The following is a 23,843-nucleotide window of genomic DNA, read 5'->3' as shown; positions in this document are numbered from 1 at the left end:
TTCTCTAACTTTACAATATGGCAAGAAAGAAGAAAAAGAAAGAATAAAAAAGAAAACAACATACTGAGGATGGAGTGTAGCTCCGAAAAATGTTTATGTTAGAAATTTCAAACAAGTAAAATATTTGTTTATTTTCCTAATATTACATTGTGAATTGGCTTTCAAGCGCACTTGATGTGCATTTTATTTTATTCAAATTAAATCAATGTTTCTATATGGAACTTACACCATTGAAATAAATATATATATATATATATATATATATAAAATTAATCTATTTAAGTTTAGGGTTAGAATTTGACCGATTAAATTTGTGCGTGATTAAAAACTATTTTTTGTTTTTCTTTTTATTCTGACGGCTTAGGTCAGATGCTGGTTGAGCCCAAGCCAACATTTACAGAAATCTGGTACGCAAATGCAAAAGTACCAAAATAAACCTCTTTGAAAATGTATAGCTTTTTAAAACGAAAATTTAATAGACAGTCCAAGAAAATTCTGAAATTGATCAAAGTGGTCATAATATAAAAATGTAAGACTTTAAAAAAAAAAAAAAAAAAAAAAAACGAAATTTTACAAAATTAAACTTTCATAATAAATCAAAATAAACATTAAAAGTTAATAAGCTTTAAGAACTCCTAGAATTGTCTCCCCCTTGGCATTCTCCAAAAATGAAAACAAAAAAAATTATCCTCCAAATCTAAAATGTACAAAGGCCTAAGATTTTTATAAACTAATGTTTATCTATATTCCTCATTTGTGCCATTTTTTTCCCAATTGATCCACTTGTGTCATTTTTGCTGTGTTATTTTTCATTAGTGTTGTTACCTAGAAAAACACCTTCTTTCTAAATTTATGCAGCAAAAAAAAAAGAAAATAAAACAAAACAATGGGTAAAATATACTCATTCTGAAAAAACAAAGAAAACTTTGGGTTTTTTTTAGAATTAGGGCGATGACAACAGCATATTCTTTTCATTGTTTTGATCTTCGAGTGTATATCCGTTGATATCTTATATGCTTTTATATAAAGTAATGTGGTTCTTGGCCGAGTTACTGTGTATGTGTCGAATATATACTCGAGAGTGAAAACAGCGAAAAGAATATGCTGTTGTCATAGCCCTACTCATCAAGGTTTACTTTAGAAAATAATATTTAAAGTTGTATAGATTCAAAAGAAACTACAATCGGTGAAAAAAAAATGGAAATTGTGTGCATACTTTATAAAATTAAGTTATCGTCGTTGATCCGTAAGAATAGATTTTTATAGTGTTTATTTAGAATTACACTAAAAAAAAAAGAAAAGAAAATGCAAACAAATCTTTAAGAAGTATGTACACATCACGGAATGAAGATGCTATATTTTAAAAATTACATAAAATTGATCAAGTATTTTTTTTTTAATTAAAAAATCAAATTGTATCAGGAAGCAATGCTAGGTACATGCAATTTAATGGTGAAAACTGACAGGATGGTTTTGAAAACCTGCTTATCATAATATTTTTGTAAGTTTCTGATCACTTTTTGATCGTGTTTCAAAGATTATACCCTAAAGTTTATCTCTAAAAAGAAAAAAAACTATTTTTACATGGGAAAATTAAAGCTATAATGAAATATGTTTTCACAACAGCTCCGAAAACTCAGAAATTCAGCTACATTTGAAAGTTAAATAAATTTAGAATACCTTGAAAGATAAATATTAGTTTTCTGTAAGTATTTCAAAGATAACCAGTAAAGTCTTAAGATACTGAATAAAAAAACACTTTATTTTTACAAAATAAATGCTTAACTATTACCAAAAAGTAAGTTTTTTTAACAGGAACCGGCAATCACTAAATAAAAACAAATGAAAAGGTGATGAACAGATTTTCTATGGAAGCCCAAAATGTCAAAAATTTAATTTTATTATTAAATTAATAGAGAAATTTGCACCTTAATGGCTGTATTTTTTAAGATTTAAAAAAAATATTCATTAATTAAGGTAATCTTATTTTGCTGTAATAAAAAGGAAGTGTTTCTTTAATTAGAATATTTATTTACTTTTTTACATGATAACTCCATTTGTTCTTAAATGTGTTATAACAATAAATTAAATTAATCCTTTTTAAATAAAAGTGAATTGCATTTTAAGTGTGAAATGACAATCACTGATTACACTGAAGCTAAAACAATTATTTATTAACTAGCAAAACCCATGGAAATTCCACAGTAGTTAAAAAATGTTAAAACACATTATATATAAAATGAATAAAATATAAAATAAAACAAATAACAATGAATTAAACCTATTTTTTTTATTAAATTCTTTTTTAACCTTTTAAAGCTAAAAAGAATTTTAAAAATTTACTTTATCTTTCAATGAAAATTCGACACACAACACATTTTGGGGTTTATTTCTCAATAATTTTTAGTATAAATTATAAAGGAACAGATGTCAATTCACTTGCACATTTTTATTTTCATTTTATAAAGAATCTATAATAAAAAAATTGAGTCTCCTCCCAACACAATTTTTTTTAATTATAAAATAAAATAACCACTTTGAAACTGTGAACAGGCAGCCATGTTTTTTTAATTTTGAAAACTTTTGAAGAGGAAATGGTTTTAATTATTTTTAACTGATAAAGAGTGACTATAAAAGGGAGGTAATTCGTTTCTCGTTAATTAATGTTTGCTATGATGATGGTTTTTGTGATACCGTATGTCGAACAAGTAAATAAATATTTAAATAAAATAGAATACAGTGGGTAGAATTCAAATTCTCTCTATTTTGTTTTGCTTTTTTTTTTTACAATGTTGCTCATCCATATTTCTCCAAATTAACAATTTGCAGAAATGTTCTTTTTTTCATTTAATTATTTTTTTCTTAGTGATCTTGGGTCTCAATCTTTTCAATTTTATTTTAAAACTAGCATTTCAGCCCAGCATTTCCCGGGTGTTTGGAGGTGTATGTTGAGCAAAAAAAAAAAAAGTCAATTTTTTTTAAACTTTAACCCCTATTATGACCCCTTAACATTTATTGTTTTGGGCTCAAATCAAGTTATTAAGTTAGATCCATGTCCAAGGAACCTATATCTAAAATTTCAAGTTTTTAGACCCAAAATTGTCGGAGGAGTTTGGTAGAGTTCTCAAAGGTCCAATCGTTTAACTCTGACCCCTTAACAGCCAAATTCCTGGCCAAAAACCGATCACAAAGATTTTCCCAAATCTCAGTACCCTGTAAATTAAATTTCGAGTCTGTAGACTTAAAATTGACAGAGTTATTGTGTAGGGAAATGTACACAGACACGTTCATTTTTATAGATATAATAGATAGATAATAGATAGAGTAAACAAAAATATATACGTATACATAAACATATATGGAAACAATTTTGTGTTTACTGTAAACTTTTTTTTTTATGCAAGTATAAATCATGTAGAATATCTGCATTAATATAATTACACGTAATAGTTAACTAAAGATGATCATCCCATAAGAAAACCGAATAAACTAATAGGGAATTAATTAAAATGAATGTTTAAAAGAATATTAGCTAGATTTTTTACTAGTGAATGCAATTTCACAACCCATATATAAGAAAACTGTATTTTAATAGAAAAGAGGGTTTTTAATATGAATATCAATACACACAAAAGAAAAACGAATTTATAGGAGTATAGATTATAAAAAAAATTCTTATGCTGATGTTTACCTGTTCATACATACAAAGAAATATTACATTTGAAATTTACATGAAAATTGTTATCATTAAAATTACATGAAATATTTTTTTGTAATTATATTACTTTTTGGTGAAAATATCGAATAAGTAATGTCTAATTTAATGACAATATTGTTAGTTCAAGAAATCAATTTTTCTTTAACTTATATTGATCCCATTAACATGAATTTTAAGGGCTTTTGTAATATTCCTAAGATATAAAAAAAAGTTTTTTTCAAGTGTTAAAATTTACGATGCTTTAATAAATCCGTGTGTATTTTTTTAGTACTTAAAACTTTAGCAAAAGTGGGGTTTTTTTTGCTTGCACAAAATAATATTTTTTCAATAAGATTTAAAAAAAAAAACATAATAGGTTAATTTTATTCTGTGATCGTTAATTAATCAATCCTGAAAATTTCATTAAAATTGATGAATTTCCTGGATTTTGAAATGAAGAGAGAGAACAAAATATTTATACATTTTGGGAATCGGCCATTCATTTTGCACATACCTAGAAGAAAGGAGTGAGCCCAGAGGGAGACTGCATCTGGAGACGCTACTTTTTTTTTTTTTTTTTTACAATGTGTTAAAATCCAAAGACGGACAACAAAATTCTACTACCGAGATTTATGGACCATGCTATTTTATTATTAATTGCTAAAAAAATTTTGATTTTATTTTCTTAATTAAAAAAAAACTTTATCAATTTGTGTACTTTTTTGGAATATGACATTTTCATTCCATGACGAATACGTACATCATAATGCTTTTTTGACAATTCGGAAGCTTAACTCATTGTTCTAAGGAACATAACTGTTTTATCAAGGGATTCATTCATTTTTTTTTCAAAGAGAATTTTGGACGCTAAAACTAACAAAGAAAAGCAATGATAATTGCAAAAGAATTATAATTTTTACAAAAACATATTTGAGGAATTATAAGAAAAATGCAACTATTTTTTCTTAAACAAAATTTTATAATATTCATAACAAAAAACATCCGATTAATTGTAAGAAAAAATAATTTTTTCAACTACTTTATTTAATGTAAGAAAGTTTTATAACATTAATAACAAAAAATATAAGCTACAAAAAATTACATTACAAAAAAAGAACAATATTTTCATTACTATTCTTCTGCAATTATTGTCACTTTTTCTTTCTTTTTTATTATGTTAAAAGCAGTTATTTGGCAGTTTAACTCATTGTACCTTTCTGTCATAAAGACGTAAAAGTGAAACAAGGCAGTGGTTGAATAAAAATCGTCACCATGCGTTAAAGTTCTGACTTATTTCTTTTAAGTATTGACAGATCAGAATATACGTGAAAATCTTTTAAATATGTTTATGTATTTTTTATAAATTTTTGATATGTTTAATAATTCTACAGATGTGAATATTTTAACTGAAATTACTGAATGTTTAATAGTTACAAAACTAGGAATATTTTCACAGAAATTAACAAATGAAAACAGTTAAAAAAAAATCAGACATATGAATAATTCAATTTTAAACTATACAATAAATATGAATTCAATATATGATGTTGCTGAAAAATAAAAATTTTAATTGGCAGCACTGAAGAAATTCCTGTATGCGATTGTTGAAATTTGCAGAGTTTGTACCTTTTGTACCTCTTAGTCACAATCCTTCAATGATGTTTGTGTATATAGTTGGATCATCAGGATGAAAAAAAATTATACTTATGGTCCATCAAAAAGTGTTTCTATTCAATAATTTAAATGTTTCCAAAACTTGATTAACCAAAGGTAATTGGTGGCAACCAACGTCATAGATGGCTAGGTTCTCACATTCATAAGTTTTGAAAAAACAAATGTACATAACTAATTATTTCGTTAATTATTTAAAGACAATATATTTTTTTAATTGTAAGAAGAGACTCTTAGTAAACAAAAAAATAATATTAAATGATAAAACAATATTTATTTTCAATATTAAAAAAATTAATAATAATAAAATTATCTATTATATTTATTTTCAATATATAAGTAAATAAAGTAGTTAACTAAGTCACTAAAAAGAAACAAGTTGGAAAAAAAAAAAGCAAAATTATCTATTATATTTATTTTCAATATAAAAGTTTATAAACATATATATTACATGAAAAGAAACAAGTCAGAACATTTAGACATGGTGACGATTTTTTTTTTTTTTTTTTTTTTTTTACATTTTCACCCCAAACAAGGCACATTGCCACTTTGGTGTAGGGGGCTATTATCAGGGGAAACATCTACTGGGGTACTATGTAGGGATTAGGGCAGCGAGATGTTGGTTCACGTTGCACTTGAACTTATGCATGTCAGTACAGTTGGGGAAGCAGTGACCTGGAATGGAATTCCAAAGTCTAGCAGTTCTGGGGAAAAAACTACTGGAGTAGAAAGATCTTTTACATTTAGGGATCTCTACAGTGTGGGGGTGGGATTTTGCAGCTTGTCGGGTCTGTCGAGGGTGTTCACGTCGTGGGGGCACAAGTGCTTGCAGTTCATCAGAGCATTCACCATTATAATACTTGTAGAACAGGCAGAGGGATGCAACGTTTCGACGATGGGACAGAGGCTGAAGCTTAGATGCCAGTTTAGAGCCTATCAGATTTGCGACTCTCTTTTGAACCCTGTCAAGGAGCGAGAGACTAGTAGCCGATGCACCAGCCCAAATATGACAGCAATACTCCATACATGGGCGAATAGTGGCCTTATAGAGGTACAGCATACTTTCGGGTGTTAGAAGTTTTCTAGCACGGTAGAGAGCCCACCTTCCTCGCAGCGGCCCTGGCAATGCTCTCGATGTAATTGTTCCAACTCATGTTTCCTGTGAACGTTAGGCCAAGGAGCTTGAGAGACGTACTCTCAGATAAAGAGTCGTTGGCCATTGCTATAGGTGGTAGAGAAGGTTTCTTGTAATTATTGAATGAAACCAGTTTTGTCTTGGCGGCATTGAACGTGACCATCCATTTTTGTCCCCATTCCACTACTGATTGGAGGTCATCCTCTAGTGTTTCTGCCATTACTTTAGATATATGTTCATTTGTTTTCCTGTCGTGCCTGCTATAGAGTGTGGTGTCATCAGCATATATACCCATCTCAGAGGCAATTTTGTCGGGGAGGTCATTTATGAATATCAGGAACAGCAGAGGTCCAAGGATAGATCCCTGGGGCACTCCCGCATTTATATCATATTGTTTAGATGTACGACCGTCGAGGACAACCTGGATTTTTCTCTTATCTAAGAAGGATTTAATTATGTTAAGTATTCTACCAGTGATACCGTATGATCTAATCTTCCTGAGGAGACCCTCATGCCATACCCTGTCAAAAGCCTTAGATATATCTAGAGCTACCGCTCTGCCCTCTCCCGCTTTGTCCAGTGAATGGTATATGCCTTCAGAGATTACAGTGAGGATGTCTGCCGTGGAACGGGCTTGTCTAAATCCATATTGTTGGTCGGTCAGAAGTTTAGCATTCAAACACTGCATTTAGGTGTTTATAACAGAAGAATACACTGAGTTCAACTGCCAAATAACTATTAAAGCTTATGTTGAAATTCACTGTTAAAAATTCACTGTTGCATGAAAAAAATTTTTTCTTTATTTGGATGGAAAAACACAATTTTATTTCAAACGGGATTTAACAAAAAAAGCATGAACTGAATTGAGCCATTTTTAGTTCCAGTTTTAATTTCATCGAAACAGGACCTGTGAGTCTTTTCGTAACAAGAATCTAGTTCCAGAAAAACCTTTGCCCAACAACATGCAGCCGATAGTATCAGATCAAAATCAGATTCAGGGAAATTATTCCCTCATGGTACATATGCAGAAGGCAGTAAAAGCAACTCAAAAGCGTCTGCCATTATGGGATTTATATTAGTTTGGAAAACATATCTGAATCTAATTCTATGTTAAACTTGTTGTGATAATTGTGATTCTTCAAGATTCGAAACTTCTTCCTTCCTCAGTCTAGAAGGACTTTGTCATTATTCATTCATAAGGGAAATTCACTCAAGGATGGTATACTTACCTAAAGAACTTAATTGAATTTTTCATCTTTCTGCTAAGAGAAAGCACCAAACAACAAAATCTTTAGCCTGCGACAGATGAAGGAAATAACCTAGTGGCCTCTACCAAATCTGGAAGCCCACTTAAACTTGCAATCATTTTTGCAATACGGAAACTTGAACGGTGTAACATTCAAAGTGAGTTTTCTACTTTGCAAATTTTCAAGATTCTTTTAGCTGTACAGAATAAAATCTCCCTGCTTATATTTTTTAGTATTCATGTTATAAAACTTTGTTACACTAGGTGTATCAGAATTTTTGTAGGAATTTTTGACACCCCTAACACGAAACTGCAAATAAAATATAAAAAACTCGTAATTTCTCTTTTAAAAGTGGGTTGTTTATTTTCTTTATGGATTATACTTCCAAAATAAACTATTAACGTTGTATAAAAAATAGAAATATTATTTTTTTTATTTTTTAAAAAACAGTAATGAAATTAATTGAATTTTGCGAGTTCAGTATTTTTCAATTTTTAAACTTTAAAAATCTATCAAAATTTTTCTATTGATTCTATTTTTATGATATTTTCAGGGTCAGTGTGAAATTTTATGCTCTTTCCAATAAACAGCCTATCCTGCCTTGACAGAGTACAAAATAGACTTCGTGGTTTAGTGGGGGATGCCCTTTTCTCTTCCCTGCAACCTCTCTCCCACAGAAGAGACGTTGTAAGCCTGTCTTTGTTTTATTGTTATTTCCATGGCAGGTGCTCGTCTGAGCTCCAATCCCTCGTCCCCCCTCGCCAATCTTTTATGAGAAACACCCGTCTGGCTGAAACTACTGTCAATAAATTTCCCCACTCTTTATCTGTGCCTAAATCCAAACGTAGATCCCATGAGCAAAGCTTCTTTCTTAGAACTGTACGCCAGTGGAACTCTCTGCCGCTTGCCTGTTTCCCACCTGACTACAACTTGGACGTCTTCAAGTCCAACATAAACAAAATCCTGACAAACCGTCCCCTTAAGTAAGACACTCTATCAAAACCCCAATACTAATGATTACTACAATACTATCTCATTGATTACTGTACACGCAATAACCCTTATCCCTGAATGATTTTCAGGCCTTAATAAGTGGTGACCCCCATGTAAAAAAAAAAAAAAAAAAAGCGAATATATTTTAGACAAACGTTTTTTTTTTAATTCACGCCCCCCCTATTTTGAAATGTCTATTAAAAAGTAAATAATTTATATATGTTTTATATATCACAAATTGAAGATAAAAGATCAATAAATAATATATTCTAATTTAAAACAAAACAAAACGAACAGTTTTTTGGAAATGTACCTGTAAAGTCCGAAAATTAAAACCTTTTTTTTTCTTTTTTTTTTTTAAGCACGTTGTTTGTATTTTTTGTTTGTTTTTTTTTTTAAATGAAACCTTGGTCCTTGCTCCTTTAATTGAAAAAAATAAATTAGGGTTTGAATTACATTTTTCGAGTAATTATAAGCTTAGAAAGACAGGGGGTCGAATTATTCAATATTTTTCACAAAGTTTCTGACACACCTATAAATACACTAGTTAGAAAAGAAAACATTTTTGGTTTGAAACAAAAAAATAGTTGCATTTTTCTTTTCTTACTTTTCAAGGTATTTAGTTTTCTCCCACCGCAAGAACTGTGGCAGTGTGGCACTGTAGTAGTTGATATTTACACATCGATGTACAAAATCAAAATGCATAAATGCGTTTGTACACATTGTCTGTGCATACATTATCCTGAATAAAAACAAATAATTATATTTTGGACCAATCAGAAAACTTTCTGAATTTATTTGAAATGGTCTTTCTACGAACGTGCGTGTAAGAAAAACACTACCGAAGGCAGTGAAATGGCACGAAATAGTCCCAAGGTCCAGGGGTTCATACCATACAAACGGTAAATTTGCGGCGGGTTTGATTATCAGATTCGTTGTCAGCGACCTCGATTGCCCCTAAAAAGAAACAAATTAGAGTGGTCGTGTTGAACACGACCACTCTAATTTGACTCGTGTTCTGTTGTTGCGTAAGGTAATATTTACAGTTGTTTTTTTAACTCCTTTTCCCAAACTTACCGTGTCAAAGAGAGAGTCGGGCGCTATTTTAAATTTTCCAATACATCAGTAAACACTGTGTTTTTCGAGCTGAATAAACATGTTACATTAAATAAAAACACTAAAAATATATCCAGTTAGGCAGAAAAGTAACTTATCTTGCCTTTGATAACATTTATTTGTTATATATTTGTTTTTTGACAACTTTTTCGAATCTATGTGTATAATAATACGAACCCTTATAAAGTTTTAAATTCTAAAAATAAATATTAAAGTTTCGGTACTCATGCAGAGAGTATCCGACGGATCGGATCATTGATACGTGCGGAAATAATAAGGTTATTATTTAAAAAGCCATTCTTAACATGGGGAGGGTGTTTTGTGCCTATTCTGTACTTTAACCTTACAATTGAATAATAATAAAAAAACGTATCATAAACCTTTAATTAAACCTGGAAATACGATTTAAAAAATAGCGCAGATCAGTGCAAGTGCACTCTCTGCATTAGCACCGAAGTTTCTATTTTTTTTATCTGAAGTGATGAAAATGCGAATTATTTTTATGTTTGGAACTTTTTCCATCACGTATTAGGCAAAAATCGACCCTATTGCACGGCGCACGCACGGGTTGACAGAGAGGGGTTGTCTTGTTGAAACTAAACGGGGGTGAGGGAATACTTGCGTATAAAATAAAAAGCATGTAAACATTGACGATCATTAATGAATTTATTTGTGTTTATTAATGAATTCATTTGATTGTGTTTATGCCTCTTTTGTTTCGTAGACGTTTAAAATGTTGGATGACATGGGTGTCAAGATTCCGGAACAACAACAAAAAGTAAAGGTAATGTGACAATGTCACAGCGCACTGACTGACACGTGGCATTTTCGTATTGATCCGAGATTATCACAAAGGAAGTTAATGAAGATCTTTCCAGCTGGGTTTATAATTTTAGTTTTCGAAAGTCTCCATATCTAGACGATCCAAAACTTTAAATACGAAACTATTCATAAACAAGCTCACGCCTAGCAAATTATATTAGAAAACAAATTGATATGAAGCGAAAAGAATGCGAAAGGCAAAATCAACTCACCTTAATAACTTCCTCTTCGAAAAGTTCTCTGTCGTGTCTTTCAAGATTTTCAATTTGTCGCAATTTCTTTCGCAACTTTCGAATTTCAATTTCTTCTGGTGTTTTTGTCGTCGTCGACATGTTGACAACCAGGAAATACCCGTGATTGTCTCCCTTGTTTTAAAAGAAGAAGGGGAATAACTTTACCATTACCAAATGTAAGGAAGACAAACCCGAACTATTTTCTATAACTTTTTTGTTTTATGGCTCAATAATTCGTAACAATACGCACTTCATATTAAAGTATGTGATGATACAAGAGCATAAAGGGTAGAACATTAAGAAAAATGACAAAATATTTACATTTAGATATCGCGTCGATTCAGGGAGCTCAGAAAATTCCATTCATAGGGATGAGGTTTGGAAGCTTGGATTAGTTGTCACGTAGGTATGACATAGTTAAAGGTGGATTTATTTTTCAATCCCCATAACAAATAATAACTTGTAAAATAAAATGTATTCATCGTAATTTTTCAATATTCTCAAGAAGAAAGATTCTAAAAAAAAAGTCTTAATTTTTTTTTTGTTTGTTTTTTTTTTTTTACTCTCTGTAAAACCGGTGAATTTTCAAAAATTTCCCTTCAAAAGTTAAAAACGGGGAAAAAAAGTACTTTTTAGAATAACCGATCTCTAAAAAGCATAAACATTTTGGCGCTGTTTTACAATTTGTCATTGTGTAGAGAGAGACAACTCTCGTTTACTAAGAGATTCGTTCATTTTTTATTCATTTCATAATTTTGGAAGCTCAATTCGACGATATATTTTTTTTTAATTAAATTAAAGCATTAAAAAAAGAAAGCTGCGACGAATTTTTTTTTATGTAACAAAGTTGATAACATTAATAATACAAAAATGTCTTTACGCGACAATTAAGAGCATCGTTTCTGTTTTCATATCACAATTTGCGACGCTAAAACCAACGAACTAACGATATTTTCATTAGATAAAATCATTTTAAAAAACAAATGAAGCTACGGCAACTTTTTTAAAGTAAAAAGTAAATGTTATGGTAACGTTTTTAAAAAATTAGTCTTTAACCTTAAAAAGATACAAAGAATTAAACTCGGCACAACTGAGACGACTGAATGGTTCAAAACTGCAATTGAAGCACATGTTCCCACATGGAAATTCTATAGCAAGCCACGCTCTCCCAATGGTTTACTTCTTGTGCAGCTGCCATTGCTCAAAGGCAGCATGCGTATCACAGATTCAACTGACATAAGTCCAGTTCAAACAGACAGAAGTATATAGAAGCTAGAAGTAATTGTAAAAGAGAAATAGCGACAGCTAAGACAGAATAAACTGAAACAACCAGAAAACGCATTGAAGCACAGAAATTAGGAACCCGTGATTTTTGGAAAATCTACAACAGTGTAGTAAATAATGGGCAGTCAACGATTCCCCCACTATCAAACAATCATGAGGTTGTTTGCACAGCAACTAAGAAGGCTAATCTCCTTGCCAGTTGGTTTGCCTCAAACTCCACATTGGACCCGACACACCACTCCCTCCCTGACTTTCCTTTGCAGACAGACGCCACACTAGATGATTTGAAAAGCACCCCTTCCCAGGTACATGGTATCATAAAAAACCTAGACACCCCAAAAGCATGTGGACTCGATCTCATCCCAGCTGTGCTTTTAAAAAAATGCTCTGCTAAGGTTTCTCCAGTTCTCTCCAAGCTTTACAACAAATACCTTAACAACTCTTGCTTTTCCTGACTACTGGAAAACCACTTCTGTGGTACCAGTTTTCAAGAATTCTGGCGAAAGAACTGACCCATTAAATTATCGCCCCATTAGCTTTCTCCCACTTTTCACCAAAATATTTGAGTCCTTAATTAATCAAGCTCGAGTACATCACCTTACAGTTGCTAAACTCCTGACCGATAATCAATATGGATTTAGGCAAGCCCATTCTACAGCAGATATCCCAGCTGTAATCTCTGAACATATATACTGTTCACTGGAAAAAACAGGGGAGGATAGAGTGGTAGCCCTCGATATATCTAAGGCTTTTGACAGGGTCTTCTAAGGAAAATTAGATCATATGGTATCACTGGAAGAATACATAATGTAAGTTAATCCTTCTTAAGTAAGAGAAAAATCCAGATTGTCCTTGACGGTCGTACATCCAAACAATATGATATAAATGCGGGAGTACCTCAGGAGTCTATCCTTGGACCTTTGTTGTTCCTGATATTCATAAATGACCTCCCTGATGAAATGGTCTCTGAGATGGGTATATTTGCTGATGGCACCATTCTCTATAACAGGCACGAGGGGAAAACAAATGAACACATATCTAAGGAAATGGCAGAAACACTAGAGGATGCCCTCCAATCTGTAGTGGAATGGGGACAAAAATGGACGGTCACATTCAATGCTGCCAAGACAAAGCTTGTTTCCTTCACTAATTACAAGAAGCCTTCTCTACCACCAATAGCAATGGCCAAGAACACATTACCCAAAAGTATTTCCTTTAAACTCTTTGGCCTAATACTTACAAGGAACATGAACTGGAATACATACATTGAGAGCATTGCCAGGGTTGCTGCAAAGAAGGTGAGTTCTCTCTACTGCACTAGAAAACTACTAATGCCTGAAAGCATCCTGTACCTCTATAAGGCAACCATTCGCCCATGTATGGAGTACTGTTGTCACATTTGGGTTGGTGCATCTGTTACTTGTCTCTCACTCCTGGACAGGGTTCAAAAGAGAGTCACCAACCTGATAGGTCTTGAACTGTCATCTAGGCTTTAGACTCTGTCCCATCGACGAAATGTTGCATCCCTTTGCCTGTTCTACAAGTATTTTAATGGTGAATGCTCTGACGAACTACAAGCACTCGTACCCCCTTGACATGAATACTCTCAACAAACCCGACAAGCAGCTAAATCCTATCTCTTCACAGTAGAGATCCCGAGGTGTAAGAAAGCCATCTACTCCAATAGTTTCTTCCCCAGAACTGCTAGACTTTGGAACTCCCTTCCGAGATTCTGCTTTCTCAACTGTACTGACATGCAGAAGTTCACATGTAATGTGAACAAACATCTTGCTACTCATCTCCCTTCATAATACCTCTGCAACTTATGTCCCCGATAGTAGCCCCCTACTTCAAAGTTGGACTGTGCTTTGTTTGTGGTGAAACTTGAATAAAATATATATATATATGTATATATATATATATATATATATATATATATATATAATAACGAAATAAATAACACAGAAATATAGGAAAAGCGAAACATTTATTGTATAAAAAAAAGATAATTTTAATGTTTTAATATGATTTCTTTTAAATGAGTGATTTATAAGTGAAAATAAAATAAATGTTAAAAATATGAAACATTTATAGATTGTTTTTAGAATTATTTGGGGTGGGTGGGTTCCTGTACGATTGTATAAACTGTAGCAACATACAATTCTTTTTTTTTTTTCACAATAAGATTGTATAAAAATATATCAAAATATAATTTTAGCAAAATGTAGCAAAATATAATTTAAAAACATGGAACATTTATAGAGGTTTCAGAATATTTTTATTTTTTTACACAAAGATAGTTTTTTTGTTTTTGTTTTTTTTTTGGAGGGGGGGGTTTACAGTCAGATTGTATAAACATATCAAAATATAATTTTTGTTTTGTCAATAGAGCAAAATATAATTTTAATATAGAAGTTTTGGCAGAGTTGTACAACCATCACCCCATGTGTAATTTTTATATTGATAGGTTTTTTTTTTAATTTTCACTGTTTCTTTAATTAAAAATTAAAAAAAGTAAAAAAAAAAAAAATCAAAACTTTATTTTCATAAAACAAAAAATTAAAAAGTGTAAAAAAAAATCAAAACTTTATTTTCATAAAACAAAAAATTAAAAAAAGTAAAAAAAAAAATCATTTTCATTCTATTTTCTTTTTTTCTTTGAGAAACAAAATAAATATTTCTGACTTACAAATGCGGTAGATTCATGTTATTTTTACTTTCTATGGTTCCCGCGTTTTTATTGGTCATAAAATGGGTGACCGATTTACCAGAACGTTGTAACTAAAAAGTGAGCACCCCTTTCAAATGTCGAAATAATAATTTTTTTTTTTTTTTCAAATTTTTTTCATAATCTGGTTAATTAGTGTCCAATCAATAATAATCCCGTGAAAAAATTTCAAAAAACTTATCAGTATACAAATTACGCACGGGGTGATGGTTGTACAACTCCGTCAAAGTTTTTATTTATTTATTTATAAAAATTTATAGAAATTTGTAATAATATTGTCTGTTTTATTTTCAATGAGAGATACGATTTATCGACCACTGTTTGACTGACATGCGTCCTCTATTGTGAGAAATTCCACATTCAACCGTGATTGGTTTAAATTTGAATGTGTCGGTAATTTGACTTGGTGCCTTTTTTGTATTCATGCATTTATTTTTCGGTCTGAGAAAGAACATAGAACGATACAGACTCAAATCAGCGGTTCCCTCACTAGGGAGTCAAGACAATTCCTTCATGGACACCAAACAGTCGGTGAACGAAGGACATAATCTCTACAAGCAGAGACAACTTATTTTGCTGAACCTATTCAAATCAAGGAAGACATTCAACTACTGTTCGGCATGTTATCATCCAATTATTGGATCTTATCTTATTTCTTCTTGAGTCCCAAGGGGCTCACATTATGCCTGATTATAGGCGCCATCATTCCCGCCGTGTTCTCCATGATTTTCATGGATCCTTCCAAAGGAACAATGAACTAACATTCCATAGGAATTCATACTAAAGGCTTCATGCGTATGGTAGCAAATCGGGCCACTGTTTTGCAAAGGACTATACCAGAACCAAAGAACTTTCGTTGCTGTTATTTGTGAATAAATTTTGAGTTTAAAGGTATGGATTTTGTTTGTGGAAATCATTTGCTTCTGCAGGGAGGAAATTGAGTGTGTAGGAAAGAAATTTCTTACACTATTGGCCGTTCTTGAAACTAAAATACACACACCCGCCTCATGGCACTGTCATGCAGAAGTGGCTGAAACTCTTTAATAAAACAAGGATGAAACTTTTAAAGCTGCGGTGATTTTTTTGTTTACTGTAACAAAGCTTATAATATCAATAGCACCAACATCTAGTTTTTAACATAAATAATAAATCGAAGCTTTTTTTGTTTTTTTTTTATAAAAATTACAATTACTCTACAACAATCGTCGCATTTTCATTTTTTGTAATATTAAAAACTAGATGTTAGTGTTACTGATATTATAAGTTTTGTTACAATAAAAAAAAAAGGAAAAAAAAAAGTCATCGCAGCTGTAAAAGTTTCATCCTTGTTTTATTAAAGAGTTTCATTCTTTGTATTTTTTTTAAGGTTAAAAACTAATTTTTAAAAACCTTATCATAACATTTACTTTATAATTAAAAAAAGTAGTTGTATAAAATGTGGAAAATGTTGCCGCACCTTCTTTTTTTTTTAATGTTTTCATCTAATGAAAATATCGTTAGTTCGTTGGTTTTAGCGTCATAAATTACATTCTGTATTGTTAATGTTATCAACTTTTGTTAGATTAACACAAATTCGTTACAGCTTTATTTTTTAAATGTTTTGATTTAATAAAAAAAAATATCATCGCATCAAGCGTCCTAAATTATGAGATGAAAAAAATGAACAAATTTTTTACTAAACGAAAGTTGTCTCCCTCTGCACAATGATGAATTGTAAAACAGCACCAATATTTTGACCCCTTCATTTAAAAATTCACCAATATTTTGACCCCTCCCTTCATTTAAAAATTCACCAATATTTTGACCCTTCCCTCCCTTCATTTAAAAATTTACCAATATTTTGACCCTTCCCTCCCTTCATTTAAAAATTCACCAAATTCAGCGAATCAACGAATTTTAATGAAATTTTCAGTATTTATTTATTATCAATCACAGAATATAATGAACCTATTATTTTTTAAATTTTAGTGAAAATACATTATTTTTTGTAAACAAAAAACACCTTTGCTAAAAAAAGACGCATGAATTTTTGTTTGCTTTTTTATAAAAATAAAACATTGTAGATGTTAACAATTTCAAAAAAAAAAATGTTAATATTTTAGGAACATTACGAAAAAATGTACCTAAAGTCCATTAATGAAATCAATATAATTTAAAGAAAAATTAATCTCTCGAACTATCGATATTATCATTGAATTAAGCATTGCAAACGTTAAGCAGAGCAGTTTGAACAAAGTACTCTCAAGTAATGTATCATTAGCCATAGCTATTGGTGGTTGAGAAGGTTTCTTGTAATTATTAAAGGAAACAAGTTTAGTCTTGGTAGCATTGAATGTGACCATCCATTTTTGTTCCCATTTCACCACAGACTGGAGGTCTTCCTTTAGAGTTTCCGGAATTGCCTTAGATATGTGTTCATTTGTTTCCCCTCATGCCTACTATAGAGCATGGTGTAATCAGCAAATATACCCATCTCAGAGACAATTTTATCAGGGAGGTCATTTATGAATATCAGGAATAATAACGGTCCAAGAATAGATCCCTGAGGTACACCCGCATTTATATCATATTGTTTTGATGTACAACCATCAAAGACAACCTGGATTCTTCTCTTATTTAAGAAGGATTTAATTATGTTAAGTATTCATCCAGTAATTCCATATGATCTGATTTTCCTGAGAAGACCATTGTGCCATACCCTGTTAAAAGCCTTAGATATATCCTGGGCTACTGCCCTACCTTCTTCTGCTTTGTCCAGCGCATGGTATATATGTTTAGAGATTACAGTTAGGATATCTGACGTAAAATGAACTTGCCTAAACCCATATTGTTGGTCAGACGGAAGTTTAGCAGCTGTGATGGACTAGAGCTTGATTAATTATGGACTCAAATATTTTGGCGAAAAGAGGGAAGAGGCTAATGAGGCAAGAATTTAATGAGTTAGTTCTTTTGCCAGAATTCCTGTAAATTGGTACCACAGAAGCAGTTTTCCAGCAGTTAGGAAAGCAAGGCATTTGTTGAAAAGTTTGGAGAGAACTGGAGTAACCTCAGCAGAGCATTTTTTAATAGTACAGATGGGATGAGATCAGGGCCACATGCTTTTGGGGTGTCTAGGTTTTTTAATATCATGCACTTGAGAAGGGATGATTTTCAGATAATCTAGTGTGGTGTCAGTCCGCAAAGGAAAATCAGGGAGGTAGTGGTTTGCTGGGTCCAATGTAAAGTTTAAGGCAAACTGACTGGCAAGCACGTTAGCCTTCTTGGTTGCCATTCAAACAACCTCATGTTTGTTGGATAATGGAGGAATTGTTGATTTTCCAGAAATCATGGATTCCTAATTTCTGCACTTCAATGCATTTTCTGGTGGTTGCAGTGTATTCTGTCTTAGTTTCACTATTTCTTTCTTACAATTACTTATAGCTTCTATAAACTTTTGTTTGCTTGTATTGGACTTATGTCAAATAAATCTGCAGTATGCATGCTGCTTTTGAGCAATGGCAGCTGCGCAAGTAGAAGTAAACCATTGGAGAGAGTGGAGTTTGCTGTAGAACTTCCATGTGGGAACATGTGCTTCAATTGCTGCTTTAAACCATTCATTGGTCTCGTTTGCATACTGTTTTGCGGAAAGAGAAAAGATATTTTCCTATGGGGCATCTCTGAAATCCCTGATGGCTTCTCAGTCAGCCGTCTTATAGTACGTTGTCATTTGGAGCAATTGCTCTTCAGTTTTGGGTCAAGAGTTTAGGGTGATTTCTACCATTATCACAGCGTGATCAGCATTCCCGAGTGGGATTTGGCCATTTGTTGCACAATCATTGGGAACTGTGGTCAGAAATAGATCTAGAACTTAAAAAATGGTATTATTTCTAATAATTAATAATTAATTTAGACAAATACTGATCGGTTAAATTATAACAAACAGACAAGATTTGAATCCAACTCGCACAAATTCTCTTTAATTATTAATAAATTGTTTTTGCTTATTTTTTCACTGAATAAATTGTCAATGTGATTTAAATTGATCTTTTTCACACTTAAAATGCATTTTTACTTCATTCTGAAAAGGATTAATTTAATTTATTGCCATAAGAAATTTGAGAATAAATCGAGTCGTGTAAAAAAGTAAATAAATATTTTAATTAAATAACTGCTTCCTTTTTATTATAAAAAAAAGATTATCGAAATTAATGTTTTTATATAATCTTCATAAATATAGAAATTAAGATTCAATAATGTTTCAATTTCTGTATAAATTTAAAAATAAAATTGACTTTCTAACATTTTAGGTTTCCATATGCCTTTTCCTTTGTTTTAATTGTGCAAAGTCAAACTTCTCACTTTTGGGGCTAATTAAGCTATTTTTTTGTACAAACAAGGTGTTTTTCTGTTTTGATTTTTTTAATTTTTATAATTCAATACTTAAGACTTTACTAATTATCATTGAAATAGTCTCCAAAAGACTAATATTTATCTTTCAAGGAATTTTTACAATTAATTTATGTAACTTCAAAATTTATCTGAATTAGCATTCTTGCCATGAAAACATTTTTTCTACACTCGACCTAAACGATGGAAATAACACGATTTTAAAATTCTCTCAAAAATCAAATAATTGATCGATTTCGTTAATTTTTTTACCAACTTATTTTTAAAAAGCTGAACTATATATAAAATGAAATAAAATAATATACAAAAAATAATTCTTATATTTTGCACACACACCCTAACGTGATCATGTTAGAATTTTCTTTTGGGTGTGGAGGGGGGGGGTGATTCAGAACTTAGTTTTTTTTACAGATTTACAGGAATGATGAAATAAAATATATTTAATTTTAGGTCACAAACGTTGCCGATTTGTATGATTTTTCTCAATTTTTCAGAAAAAAGAAGTAGGAAAAGATATTAAAATTATTTAAGTTTTATGAAATTTAAAAAAAAAATTATTATTTACATTTGACAGTTTTTACTTGTGTAATTTCAAATGATTTCCGAAATTTTTTTTTTTAACAATTGAATTTTTCAAGGTTTGTGAAAAAAAATGAAGTGGAAGATTTGGTCTTAAACTATGAATAAACAGATAATCTTACTGTTAATAATTTAAAAAAAAAATTTTTTAATCGATGTCGTTTTCAAAACATGAATAAATTAAAAAATATATTTAGAAATCGAACATTAATAATTTTTTCTACGGTGGGCTGATGGCACAGTAATCTGTTCGTACTTTGCTGATAAAAATCGTAGCATTACTCATTTCTTTTGTCAGAACGAAAATATAATTTCTAACCTAAGTAACTGAAACAATTATGATTTAAGAGTTAATTACATTTCTTTGTGCACGGCATGTTTATATTAAATAAAAATGTGACTTTGTGTTTATATTCGGTCAAAAATTTTGTACAAAAAATAAGTTTCCAATAAAGTTAATTTAAGGATTTAAAAAAAAAAGCCTCATTTTAGCAATTAAAAATTGATGCTTCCTAGAATAAAGAGGAATGTAATCAAAATAATTTAAATGTTTGGGGGCTACAAATTACAACATTCAAAATTAATAAGGGTGGAACAATAAAATTATCGCTCTAGGAAAGACGATATGATTTCATTTCCGTTTGAAGAAAACTGGTTTTCTTTTTTTTGTTTTTGTTGCAGACCAGACCATCACCCCTGCTAGTTCCTCATAAAAGCCAGTGTGAATTAGCCATACTGAGGAGATCTTATTTGGGCTGCAATACAAAATGTGATTTTGAATATTAAGTCAGGGTTTACTTGTAGGGAAAAGTATCCTCATGCTAGGTTGGCCCGACAAACTCTCGTAGAGAGAGATGTTAGACACTCGAAGATAATATCTAGTAGGCATTCATCTATCTCATAGTTAACTTAGATTAATGTTTCTGTCTCTTTCAATGGCTGTAAGTTTTTATTTTTCCAAAATAAGCAATTATAAACAGAACAACTCAAAAAATCTATCTATATATTTTTTTTTTTCATTTTAATATACTTTCATAGAAATGTTTCTGTTATGTCACAAAAACTATTTTCTTTACGTCACAAGTGTCACGCTCATACATTAATTCCATAGCTAATATAACATACTAACCCAACGGGTCACAGGTAGTCTCATATATATATATATATATATATATATATATATATATATAAACCTTTTTTATTTCATGAATATTATTTCATGATATTACTGCAAGTGACTAACATTACCAACATTACTTGAGCATGCAATGTAACATTAACTAACCTCTATTTTTTCACATTTACGCAATCTTCACATCTCTAATAAATATCTTCTTTCAGCATTTATCTTTGCAGATGGCAGCATCAACTCGTGGGTGTAACACTTGATGCAATCTAATGCTTATGTTTCTTGCCAGCTTAAGAATAATGCTCAATATCTCATTATTAATGCAGATATAAATATTTTATTACCTTAGTTCCTGTTGAATTTGATTTATGATTATCACTATTTCAGCTGTCTTCTCTATCTAATGCCAGAATATCTACAAAATATTGTAATAAAAATTTAGGTTGCACAGGAAAATTTTTTTGGTGGCTTTGATTGATGCTAAGCTTTCTTGTATAATCTTGCATCATTAATTTTATTCTAGAGATCATGTGCTACCAACTGCATAAAAAATATGAGAAAATTTGATGTTCTGTGTTCTTTGATGATACAACGTAACTACTTTTTTCCAGATCAATTATTTCCGCTTGAATGCAGCTGCACATGATTTGATTATTTTATGCATATTCTTGCAAATTTTTCATTAAAATTACAAAATTTGGTAGGATTAATTCCGGAAGTGTTTTAATATTTTAGTTTTATCTTTCCTGGTGTATGTCTGTCAAGTGAACACAATGAAAACGAGTCAAGTCCTTTTGTGAAGTGGGCACTCCTTGTAAAATGGCTGATACTAATTGTTTATGTGACAAAACTTGTTTCTGATTATATTCATGACAAATGTATGGCGTGGGAGTAGTGGGAGTTAAACATACATTATCGAGGAAACATGTTATAAAGAGAATATAATTAATATCAATGCAAATTATAAATGTAGATATTTTACTGATATAAGAGTTGTAAATGCATGATTATAAGAGAAAGTTTTTAAAAGGACATTCATGTGTGTGTTTGTCCGTTTGCAGAAACGCAGACTGACAAGTGTTTCTAAAATAGTTTATATGCACAGAATTTTCCTAGGGACATGATGGCCTTCTACATTTTAAGGGAGTTATGAATCTTTTACTACCATTTTGTGTGAGAAATGTAAATATAATTATTAGTGTTATTTAAAAAAACGTTTTAACAAATCCAATTGCCTAGTTGAGAGAGACTCGGACTCATAACATCGAATGTGCTGTTTTCATTCTGCTTACATTGTAATCATATAATTGCTATATATTATATTTGGATAAGAGTTTTTATGTTCAAGCAACAACATCTACATATAAACATATTCAATTGTTCCAAGCCTTTCAGTTAAATATTTTCACTAACTCAGACTTTATTATTGTCAAAAAAAGGCAAGCCTAATCCATGCAAAAATATAATCTATTTGAACGTGAAGCCTCTTGCTATATTCCCTTAATATAATAATAAAAATAATAGATTGCACATACATTGCAGTTCAAATATGCTAAACAAAATTCTTGACAAATAGTTTGAATTTTCTACTGAAAGTTGGATTGTTTAACTGTTATGTCTTTTGAAAGTATCGCGTAATGGTTCAAGCAATAAAGTTTTGATTTTGTGTAAAATGAAAACCAAAGAGAGAAAAAGAAAGGTATTCTTTGCACATAATTAAGCAAGTGTACTCGGTTTAAAAAACAAACAGATGTAATTAAATTAAATTTCTTCACAATATGCAATGTGGGAAAAGTAACTCAAACACACATGTAAAGTAAGATGCAAGTTAGAATATATTTCTACAAAATGTGAAAAATAGTGAAAAAAAGTGATACAGGGAAAATCATAGAACATATAGTAAGAAATGTGTGTTGATAATTTATTTTCTTTTAAAATTAATTAATTAAATTATGTAATCAGTGCCATGCTTAGCAACATTGTGGCGCACCTCCATAGCAGAATACACCTTGCACTCCCTCTACCCGCAAAATACACCCACCTCCAACATACTGAACTAACAATAAATGGTACTTCAAACATAATAACATTCTCTCAGAATGCAGATATTCTGAGATCGCGCTAAAACAGATTGTAGAATTTTGTTTTGAAGATATACATTATGAACGTTTTCACAACTTTTAACTACTTTTCTTAGCTATTTTTCCACAAGATTTTTAAAGAAATTTTCAAAATATTTAAACCCAAATTTCAAAAGTATTTTGCTGCAGAAATTTTGATCTACTATAAAAAAAATCAGATCAGAAGTTTATTTGAAAAATATGGAGGGAGTGTCAAAGTATTCATATAGAGAGGAGAGAAAAAAAACTAAATTAAATCAACGTTAATAACCAAGTCGTTTTAAAATGTCATGATGTAAGATAAAGTCATTAAATGATAAAAGGTTTCTACACTTCTACTGAGATTTTTTTTTTTTTTTTACATAAACGTCACCACTTATCAAAGCCGATAGGCCACTCAAGGATAAGGGTTAAAGAGTGTAGAGTAGTCAAAAGGACAATATAATAATCAATAGTAATGGAAGTTCGGTAAAATTGTTAACTTAAGTGGAACGGCTCATCAGAAATTTGTTCACGTTGGACTTGAAGACAACCATATTATAGAAAGCTGGAAAGCAGGAAAACGGAAGACAATTCCACAGACGAAAAGAAACTTTGATCATGGAATCTATGTTTAGGTTTAGGTACAGATAAAGAGTGGGGGAAATTATTGATAATGTTTTTAGCTAGTCTAGTGTTTCTTGTGAAAGTTTGGCGAGGGGGG

At 30.9% G+C, this 23,843-nt stretch overlaps 2 protein-coding genes across 3 annotated transcripts in view; one reads left to right on the top strand and one right to left on the bottom strand.

Annotated features, from left to right (window-relative positions):
- The window catches only part of LOC145268807 (uncharacterized), a 106,152-nt gene extending 94,680 nt beyond the window's left edge, over positions 1–11,472 (bottom strand). Inside the window, exons 1-2 of one of the 2 annotated variants that reach the window (XM_080124432.1) lie at positions 11,236–11,472; positions 10,894–11,046 (exon numbers count right to left, since the gene is read on the bottom strand). In XM_080124432.1, the coding sequence (XP_079980558.1) occupies positions 10,894–11,046; positions 11,236–11,277 (195 nt within the window). In that variant the 5' untranslated portion in view covers positions 11,278–11,472. Of the gene's footprint in view, positions 1–10,893; positions 11,047–11,235 lie in introns of those variants that run through there. The other variant, XM_080124441.1, reaches the window with a different exon arrangement.
- Positions 11,202–23,843, top strand: part of LOC145268817 (glyoxylate reductase/hydroxypyruvate reductase-like) — a 106,026-nt gene continuing 93,384 nt past the window's right edge. Inside the window, exon 1 of the mRNA XM_080124464.1 lies at positions 11,202–11,316. The gene's annotated coding sequence lies outside the window, so the exon portion shown is untranslated. The remainder of the gene's footprint in view (positions 11,317–23,843) is intronic.

The sequence above is a fragment of the Euprymna scolopes genome, chromosome 4, assembly GCF_053919585.1.
Source record: "Euprymna scolopes isolate OS-2025 chromosome 4, ASM5391958v1, whole genome shotgun sequence".
Lineage (NCBI taxonomy): Eukaryota > Metazoa > Mollusca > Cephalopoda > Sepiida > Sepiolidae > Euprymna > Euprymna scolopes.
Note: the sequence above shows the minus strand (reverse complement) of the source record. Positions and strands in the feature narration are given on the sequence as shown.